Source organism: Humulus lupulus, chromosome 8 (assembly GCF_963169125.1).
Source record: "Humulus lupulus chromosome 8, drHumLupu1.1, whole genome shotgun sequence".
NCBI lineage: Eukaryota > Viridiplantae > Streptophyta > Magnoliopsida > Rosales > Cannabaceae > Humulus > Humulus lupulus.
In genome coordinates, this window is record NC_084800.1 from 1,373,139 (window position 1) to 1,383,907 (window position 10,769).

General features: G+C 31.4%; 1 protein-coding gene across 3 annotated transcripts; it reads left to right on the plus strand.

Annotated features, from left to right (window-relative positions):
* Nucleotides 1-4,872: 4,872 nt before the first annotated feature.
* Nucleotides 4,873-9,978, plus strand: LOC133794060 (large ribosomal subunit protein eL20). 3 transcript variants are annotated; one of them, XM_062231233.1, is made up of 6 exons: nucleotides 4,873-5,215; nucleotides 6,228-6,303; nucleotides 6,857-6,974; nucleotides 8,381-8,496; nucleotides 8,854-8,917; nucleotides 9,183-9,978. In XM_062231233.1, the coding sequence occupies exons 1-6, from the start codon at nucleotides 5,008-5,010 to the stop codon at nucleotides 9,522-9,524; spliced, it is 924 nt and encodes a 307-aa protein (XP_062087217.1). In that variant the 5' UTR covers nucleotides 4,873-5,007; the 3' UTR covers nucleotides 9,525-9,978. The 3 variants fall into 3 exon arrangements, with proteins under 3 accessions (XP_062087217.1, XP_062087216.1, XP_062087215.1); XM_062231232.1 differs by lacking the exons at nucleotides 8,381-8,496; nucleotides 8,854-8,917; nucleotides 9,183-9,978 and adding an exon at nucleotides 7,192-7,543 and having other exon boundaries at nucleotides 4,886-5,215; XM_062231231.1 differs by lacking the exons at nucleotides 4,873-5,215; nucleotides 6,228-6,303; nucleotides 6,857-6,974 and adding an exon at nucleotides 7,268-8,101.
* Nucleotides 9,979-10,769: the final 791 nt, after the last annotated feature.

Consider the following 10,769-nt stretch of genomic DNA (forward strand, 5'->3'; position numbering starts at 1 on the left):
GACAGATGTACGAACGACGCCGACACCCCTGGCCAAAAGGAGAAGATGAAGAAAAAATGAAACTTAGGAAGCCCTAGCAAAGAACAATATGTGGTTATTAATTAATCGATTGTTAATTTATACTATTTATTTCAAGACAAACCAAACAAAAGTATAATTTAACAAAATTATTAATTAATCAAAGTTATATTGTACTTTTTTGTTGGTAATGTTTTATGAAAGCTTATTACTTAGAGTACTCCCAATGGATGCTTTACTCAATCTTTTAAAATACCTCATAAAAATACACATTTTTCTATTTTACCTCTAAGTTTTACATTATACCATTGTAAATACGGGCTGGGCTTTTGAGCATGGCACGAAACCGGCACGAGTCCGGGAGGCACGAGCACGACACGACACGAAAAAATATGGGTCTGGGCCAGGCACGACATGAATTAAAAATTGGCACGGCACGACACGACATGGGCCTGAGCACGGCACGACACGACAAGCCCAGAGGCACGACACGAAAGCACGAACAAACTAGCCTGAAAGCACGACATGATAAAAAACTGGATATTTTGACATTAATAATCATAATAAATTTTTATTTGTCAATTATTAATAAATTAAAATGATAATAGAAGTCTTATTTTTATCAATGTTTATATTTTTATAATTATATTAATTTATTTTAAGATTTGTGAGTTAAATTTTTTAGCATTTATTAGTAGGTATTAAAATTCTAATAATTATATTTGATATAATTTTGTGTAAAATATTGTTAAAAAGTATATAAAAATATCTAAAATTATAATTTAAACAAATAAATGTATTTGATTTGGTGGTAAGTCCATTGATGGTTAAAGAGGAATTGGATGGTTCAATTCTCCATCCTCACATTTTTTGGTAAAAATAAAGTGGGCCCAAATTTGCTAGGCCGTGCTGGGCCTACTCTTTCAAAAATGGGTCGAGCCCGGCCTGGCACGAATTTAACAGAGGCACGAAAATGTGGGCCGGGCCGGCCCACATTTACAGCTCATACATCAGTTTCTCTATATATTTCTCTATATCATTTAAATATTATATCTTTAAACATATTTTATTAATTAAAGTAAAATAAAATAATTGAAAAAAAAGAAATAATAAATATATATACTAAATGAGAGAGAGAAAGCTTATAAAGAAAAATAATAATATTAAAATATTATATAAATGATATGTAAATGTTATGTAAATGTAGATATGGATTAATTGTTGTTTGTGCATAACTATTATAAATATATGTATAAATGATGTTTTTGTGAGTTTTAGCTAAATATTATAGAGAAAGTATATTACAAAATACATCACCAAAACATATTTTTTTTATAATTTACTTCAAACTTTTACATTATACCATATATCAACTTCTCTATTTTTTCTCTACATCATTTAAATATTATATTTTTTAAAAATATTTTATTCATTTTAAGAAAAAAATAATTAAATATAATAGTATCACACTCATATATATAAAAGTTTATAAAAATATAATAAAATATTTATAGCTTGATGAATAGTGTTTCACTATATATAGAGAAATACTATTCATTTAGGTAAAAAAAACATAACTTTATATTACCCATTGGAAGACTATTTTATAGTTTTTTCTCTATATTATAAAGAATTAGACATTTTACCTCATCCATTGGGAGTGCTCTTAGAACAATCACAATAGATGCTCTACACTATCCTTTAAAATACCTCATAAAAATACTACTTTATTTATTTTACCTTTAACTTTTACATTATACCATCCATCAACTTCTCTATTTTTTTCTCTCTCTATATTATTTAAATGTTATATATTTTATTCATTTTAAATATTTTATTAATATATTTTTACATCATTTAAATATTATATTTTTACATACATACTATATTTATATACACATATATTTTTAAAACAAATATATATACATATATTGTATATATAGTAAATATTTTCATGTTTACATTTATAAATAAAACATAAATATTTTTAGAAGAATCCACTAAACTATATATACATATACATATATTGAAAATTTATGATGGGGTTCCTATTTTCATTATTATCTTTAACTAGAGTGAAAGTGGGAATGAGAAATATTAATTAAAAAATATTTGAAGAAGCTACAGTATTCCATACATGTGGCTTAACATTTACATTGTAGTATATTATACATTATTTATTGAATGCCTCTTTTACCTATTTTTTGCTATAATTTTCCAATTTGAGGTAGCATACTTTATCTACTGGGACTGCTCTTAACTCACAGCTACTTAAACAATTCACAGCCTCTTTTAGACCACTCTTACTATATGAGCTAAAATAGATGGTAGCTATAAAATATAGTCTTAAAATAACTTTCCATCAAATGCTTATTTTATAATTTTTTTCATCTATTTTATTTACAGTATCTTCTTTACATTTACATAGTATTATTCATGTTTCAAAACATATTTAATTATTTTATATTTATATTAAAAGATATAAAAATATTATTATTGGTTGAAAAAATATTCAAAAAGATTAATGATTATAATATTATATGATATTAAAATAGACATAGAGAAGTTGGCATAAAATTAAAAAAATAAGATACAGAGTAGAAATTTTGATAAGATCAGTGCTTTTAGTTGTGTGACTCTTGTACAACTCATAATTACTTAATTCATACTGTGCTCACTAATTACTTACATTGCACATCATTTACTAAGGTCATCTTCAAGACTCTATTTTTATTTTCAAAATTACTTTTTCTTCATTTTTAACCAAAAATTCATCTCCAATGGAGCTTCAACTTCATATTTATAATGAAGGAAAATACTATTTGCCTTCAATAATGGAGACATTACTATTCATTTAAAGTCAACATTAAATATCTTTTACCCTTGATAATTTTTTTAAATAAAAATATATCCTCATATACAATATTACAAATTTTAATTATTTATTTTTGTTATTTTAATTATATTTCATTTATAAAATTTAAATGTATGTTATAGTAATAATTAAAATAAAAAATATACAACACAAAAATTAATAACAAAAATAAAAAACAAATAACATTATCAAATTTAAAATTACTAAATTAAATCTAGAATAATTAAAAAAAACAACAACAATACAAAAAAAAACAACAATTGTTACTAAAATTTATTGATGATTAAAAAGAATAAAAATAGAATATTGATGATTAATATTTATTTATTGATGATTAAAAAGAATAAAAGTAAAATATTATCTTTTAAAGTACAGTTTAAAGTAATATTAGAAGTAGTGATTGGAGATAAAATAGTAAATTGAAGTGAAAAAGTTGATAAAACGAACATAAAATTGATTTAAAATAAAATTGTTATTGGAGATGGGCGATATGTTAGTTTACAAGGTACGAGTTGCTAATGTGATAAACTAATTGACATATGTTATTTGAATATGTTCATTAATCAGTTAATGAAATTTTATATTGCACAACACATATGTTGTACGCCCTAATTTTTCACGGGCTATTAACGAGCTGAGATGTGACATAATTATATCAGCCACGTGGATGCCACATGTCCGGATCTACGGTTGTCAGGTCCTACCTCTTTAGCTCGAGGTGACTAAAGGTTTATTAAGATCACTAAGGATCCGAGTCAAAGGTATGAAGATCGCGAGTTAAGAAGGCATCCAGCTTGAGGCCGAGCTTGAGTTGGAAGCCATGACCCTTTATAAAGTCAACCACGCAATGTAAACGTGCATATATCAGACATCACGTGTCTGATATATCCCTGAATTCTCGGACACGCAGCATAAACGTCGTGTTCAGGCACCCACGACTGGGTTGGGCCGTGCGGCCCATTATCTCTCTTACCTACTGATTAGACCACACTCCATTTGTCAGGTTTTAGGAATTAATCATGAATGTCACAGAAGTGACATGATGGGTAAAAGGTCACGGGATGACCCCTCTTGCCAACCCCCAGATGTCCTCTTCTATAAATATGGAGACTCTGGGAGTTGGAAATGGTTGGATTCTATTGTGTAAAGAAATACCCTGTAAAGAATACCAGAAATATATCAATAACAGTGGCTGGTGGAGTAGAATGATTTTAACCTTTGAACCACCTAAAAAAGTATTCGTACTGTCAGTTCATTTTAAGATCATTCATCTTTTTCGGTTCTTTACTTAGCACTAATCCCAGTCTCTTATTTTTTTAATTACCTGTTGGCGAAGAACCGCGTCAACATATGTATTTACTAAAATTAAAAGTTAAAACTCATATAAAATAAGAGAAAAATATATATTTTTCCCACCATAAGACGAATTTTCTTTTAATTTTATAATTAAAAAGTTAATAAACAATTCTATTATTTAAAATTTAATCTCACAAAAATACTATTTTTTTAGTAGTATATTATAAAAATAGCATTCTCATTATATTTGTAGTCAAACAAATAACATAAAATAATTTTATTTCGATTTAAATAAATAACATATAACATAATACAAGACAAGGATTCCACCTCTTCCTCCACCTACCAAACATAACCTTAGGGAACTAAATTATTTGATTCTCATTATTTATGATCAAGTAAAACGTGGTAAGAGTGGACTTTATAAAGTTTTCCACGTGTAGGGACACGATTCTTCAAAACTACACGTTGTTGTGAAACAAAAAAAATCGTAGACGTTGAACGCAAGTAGATCAGATTAGATTGGATAGACTTCAAACGTCTTGTCGTTTCTGAATATGGATTTAATGAATGAAAGCAGAGGAGACAGTTAGGTAATGCGTAATGTTTCAGTTCAACAACGTTGAAGCACGTGTATGTCACGTGCTGGTAATTTCGCAATCATTTCCTTCCAGTTTCATCTATTTTCCACAACAACATCACATACTTGTCACCTAGCCTCTGCTCTGCACACATTGACTTCACCCTACTGCCTCATTACTCATCATCTTCATCATCCTATCCTATCCTTCTCTCTCTCTCTCTCTCCATCTTAAACGATGACCGAAGAAGACAAGAAGAACCACCCACCACCTGGAACCTCCGCCGATCAGTACGGTACCTTCCAAGGCGTAGCCAATTATCCTCCTCCTCGTCCTCCGCCGCCTGCCATCGGATTCCCTCAGCCCGTACCACCGCCGGGAGCCGTCGATCGCTCCGGAAATCCATCTCCTCACTTCTATGATCATGGATATCAAACAGTTCCCGGTAATCACATACAATCCCTTTCCTTTAAAATATGTGCTGATTGTATGAAAATTTGGGGAACAAAATGTTTGATTTTGTTGAATTAGGAACTAGTTCGTATTCTATTGGTATTGACTGCTGTTACTTGGTTGCTAAGTACTCTGTTTCGGATAGTTTGTGGGCTTCGGTCATTTGTACTAACTTTGTTTAGTATCCGATTTGAGCTCTACTCATTAGTAGTTGAACTTGAACTATTTTTTGCTTACTATTTCATTTCATTGTTCGGCATCCAGTTGAGGATGAGAAAAAACTGCAGAGAGTTTGGTGGTCATGGACGGAGCAGATCTGGAAAACGAAAGATATTGAAATGAGAATCATTGTTCTCCGTTGGATGATTTTCTTTTTTTTGAACTGTTTTTCAACACCACTTTTTCTTTTAAGGTTCACTCACTGACACACATACACACGTGCGTTTGCTTTTCCTCATAATCGAAGTAGTGTGCTTCAATGGATTTTGCGTTTGGTGAAATTTATGTATTAAGATAGACCCACATGTAAGTAACATAGTTCTTATGTTGTTTTTCCTTAAATAAGTTCATGAATTCTTTGAAATATTTATTTATAGGAAGCATAGCGACTTAGAAAAATGTGATAATAACTTTTAGTTAGTACTGAACCACACATAAATTCTTTGTCAATTCATGTTCATTTCTTCTTTCTGGTATTTCCCTATTCTTTCCATAAACCCAAGCATCACACGGCTCTAGTAAAGTTATAAACCTATGGAGTGATACTTGGAATTGCTGACTTGTCATAATCAGGCTAAACATTTGGTGGTGTCAGTAATTTAGTACTATTTTCTATTTGATCTATTCTACACTTCATTTTTAAAAAGAAAACTTTTAGTGAATGCTCGGATGACTTCAATATGTGTTTTGTGATATCACTGCTTTGTAATATAGATTAACCTTGTGTATTCTGCTGGATAAATCTCTTTTGTGTAAGTTGTCACAGATCTTCATTGTGTTTGCAGGTTATGCAGTTGCTGAGGGGAGACCTGTGAGAGAGCGTCGTCTTCCTTGCTGTGGTATGGGCCTCGGCTGGTTCCTGTAAGCTCTCTTACATATATCAATTGCTTATCCCTCTTTTCTTTACATTTTCTTTCGGTACTTGTTTTACGGGTTACCGTGTCATTTCTTTGGTAGCTGCCAAGTTTTTTTCTTCTAATTGGGCAATTCTAGTTCATACATTTATAAGAACTGGTAAATATTAATAAGGAACCTCTAAGTAGCAATCTTTGGAGTGGAAGCACAGTGCATGAGACAACTAGGCATACAAATCAAATATATTATTTTCAAATGCAGTCTTCTCAGAATAGACTGCTGCTGATTCTGCAAATTAGTTTGGTTTGAAAGGTCTGTAAAATGCATGCTGTACCTAAGACTTGGGATCAGATCGCAGAATGTTTCAACGAGAGAGGAAAGAGCCATCACTCATTGTGCGGTCCCTGAAATAGTTAAAGAATGTAAAATAACATCGTGGAACATATGGGGCATTAAATTTGGATATGGTGTCTTGTTGGGACCCCCTTATTTTTCTTCTTTGTTTGCTATATGTCTGCGATCTCCTTGTGCTGTTTTTGTTGATGATGTTGTTTTGAAGGTTCATCATTGGTTTCTTCCTTGCTGGAATCCCCTGGTATGCTGGAGCCGTGCTTTATATCTGTTCCAGGAGGATGGACTACCGAGAGAAACCAGGATACATCGCATGCATAGTTGCTGTGAGTACTTTTTTCTAAAAATGTTTTTGATGTATTAGGCAGGCAATCGTTGCATCAGCTAATTTTGCACATATACCAAGTATTTTTATTATTATGCTAAGTAAACTCTTTTTCTTATTAAACTGTCCATGAACTCTTTTTATTTATTATGTTTCTTTGAATTGATTTGGTTCTTGAGATTGAGATTAATTAGTTACCATGAACTCTTTTTGTGCAGGCTATTCTTGCCACACTGGCTATTGTGTTCGGGGTAACCAAGGGAGCTGATGATTGGTAAATCAATCTGTCGTGGAGATTTGTATAGTTTGTAAAAGGGGTCGTATACATGTTTGCAGATTCGTATTGCTGTGTCTGTTTTGTATTTTATTCATTGTGTGAAGTTACGAAAGTGATTACGATATCTCGAGATAGATTGATTATACATGCTCCAATCCAAACTTGATTGAATTAGCTATTTACTTGAGAGGTTAATCTTGTTCGTCAATAATGTACATGTCTGTATCTGGCCTTTATGAGCATAAACATAGAAAGTCTCACAACTATTTGGTTGGGGTCTAATTTCAACAGCATTGACAGGTGCTTAGTAGGTCTGTCTTAAATTATTATTATGTAAATAAACAAAAATCAACACTTCACTTGATTTTTATGTTAAAATATAAAATAAAAAGGAGCAATTGTTCTTGTTTTCTTTCACAAAAAAAAAAAAATCACATCTAAGTCCTCCATATTTAGCTACAACAAAACTTGCCAACCCAACACACCTTTGGCCTTGTTTTGTATGGAATGTTATTCAATGCAAGACAGAATTTTTATTTATTTTTTATTTTTTATGAAAATAAAGAAGAAAATCAAAGTGGAGATCTCTCATTTTGTTTTTTTATTATTTATTTTAGTTTTTGAGTTCAAGCTGGGGTTGTACAGACTACAGAGGTCGTTTCATATCTTATATGTCGTATGGTAAACAAGGCAAACAGGCCCTCGGGTTTCGCCGTTGCCAGAAAAAGCCTTCGTTTTCTCTTTAGTCTTTTAAGATATAAAACCCGGTCAGAGAGTGAAGGTCGTGAGCCGTGGAGTAGCGTGGATTCGAGGTAAATTCGTTCTCACTGGGCAAAATGGTCACATTCAGGGTACGTAATCATTCTTACGAACACATATTCCGTTTAATCCTTGTCCTGACCATAATTTTGTGCACAATTTTTGTTTACCGTTTGGTCGCTGAAAAAATTTGAGAAAGTTAATGCAATACAATATGTAGGATTTATCGTTGCGTAATATATGCACGTAGTATTTCGCTATAATGTAATGCCTTCATTAACTAGATTATCTCTACCTTTTAGCAAATGGTGAGTGATTTGATCCATTTTGAGTTGGGTCTTCGAATTTGAATTGGGTTTGAATGATTCCAGTTTCACCAGTACCAGGTGGTGGGGAGAGGCCTACCATCTGAAATAGATGAGCACCCTAAGATTTACAGGATGAAGCTTTGGGCAACCAATGAGGTTCGTGCCAAATCCAAGTTCTGGTGAGCAGCATTCTATCTTTACTTACTGTTTTTTTTGGGACCTTTTATGATAACATTGAAAAGTTTGGAACTAAGAAACGGTAGGCATTAAATTTAATCTTTAGGTTTAGCTTATGCATTATTTTGATCCATTTTGGTTTTTGGACCTTAGTAAAAGAAAGAACTTGCTCTTCATTGGATTTTTTGTCGCTTTGGCATGGCAATTATTCTTTATATTCTTTGTTGATTTTTAGAAATGCTCAAGTTTAGTATTGGTAATTAATCAGGGTAAGAAAAATAAAGAACTCATTTTACCAATGCTCGTTCGAGTCTACATGTTTGTTTATGCATGAATTCTTTTGGTGTTGTTACGAGCAGGTATTTCTTGAGGAAGCTGAAGAAGGTTAAGAAGAGTAATGGTCAAATTTTAGCAATTAACGAGGTATCCATCGTATTCTCTCGCGGTTTATGAATCTTGTCTTTTGATTGGAATTTTAACTTTAAAATGATTATATCAGTGATTGATACTTTACAAATAAGATTGGTTTGTGTAGAAAGAGAGTTTGATGGTATTCTGTATATATTTATAAGATAGTTGTTAACTATTTTGAAGATTGAATTCATTTGTGACTAGAGAGGTTAAGCTTCCTGTTTTGCACTTGTGTTTAATTTAGTCTTTTAAACAGCTTAGATTTCTCTTACTGTAGATATTTGAGAAAAATCCGACCACTATTAAGAACTATGGGATCTGGCTGAGATATCAAAGCCGAACAGGGTACCACAACATGTACAAGGAATATAGAGACACCACCCTCAATGGTGGTGTGGAGCAAATGTACACGGAGATGGCTTCTCGTCACCGAGTAAGGTTTCCCTGCATTCAAATAATCAAAACAGCCACAATACCAGCGAAGCTGTGCAAGAGGGAGATCACTAAGCAGTTCCATAACTCGAAGATCAAGTTCCCCTTGGTGTTTAAGAAAGTGAGGCCACCCAGCAGGAAGCTGAAGACCACATACAAGGCATCAAGGCCAAACTTGTTCATGTAGTTTTCTTAATGCTGGGATTGTTGCCCCTATTACTATTACTATTAGGCTCGGTAACTCACATGCTCCGAACTCTGTTTCGTGTTGTTTTCTTAGTCATATGTTGAAAGTTTTGAGTATTTTTTTCATCTGAAAAGTTTGTTATTGAAGTCTTTAATTTATAAAATAGTTATCATATCCGACAAAAGCCAAGATAGGTGAGACAAGGGTTCAACATAACAGGTGTTCTCTAAAGTTGTCAGTATTGTTTCTTAGTATTGTTTGCTTTGCTGGAGGCGATCTTAGGATCTCTTTTTCAATCTCGTACGAGTACGAGTACGTACCTGTGTCCTTTGAGATCTATTTTATTTTAGGGTTTAGGGATGCCTCTGCTCCAAATCCAATTAGATTTATATAACCCTTTATACATGTGAATGTGATGCAACCTATTTATTTATTTATTAATTTTATTTTATTTTATTTTGCTTTTGTCCCTCCAAGTACAAATAGGACAAATAGGATGATGAGTACAAATTACAATGTTACGAAGTCATTTTCTAAAAGAAATAGTTGATGAGATTTAAAATTCCATATTTATAGTCATTGGATTTTAGAAAATATGAAGATAATGACAATATGAGAATCCGCAGTATTAGGAAGTTTGAAAATATAAATTTATAACAAATTATTTAGTAGCTTCTCTAGTTTACAATTCTCATTGTTGAGTACTAAGAAGTGTTTATTATTAATTCATTGAAAGAAAAAGGCTAATGATATGTGGAGTGGAGTGGACACAAATTGTTGCATCAAATTAAGAATGAATGTGATTGATTGGTTGAAATAAAAAATATACTATCATTATGTGTAAATAAAAATACATTGCATTATTATTAATATTTTTTGAAATGGCATTGCATTATTACTTGAGGAGTGAGTGCTTTAAAAACTCTGTTTTCCATTTAATTTTGCACTCACTCATTTGTTATTAAACACATGAATTTAAATAATGCAATTGTTTGTTTTTAATCCTTAAATATTTATACAATTTTTAATATTAACTAAAACAATTTTTAATACTCAACCAATTACAAAATTATCTTACGAATTTTTACTAATAGAAATAAAACATAAAACAGTAAGACTATAATTGTCTTAAGTTTAGTGCTTTAATATATATATATATATTTTGTGTTAAATCTATCACTATTAATAATAGTGATAATAATAGTGTTTTCATTATTGGGCAATAGAGTGAAAAATCCCAATTAG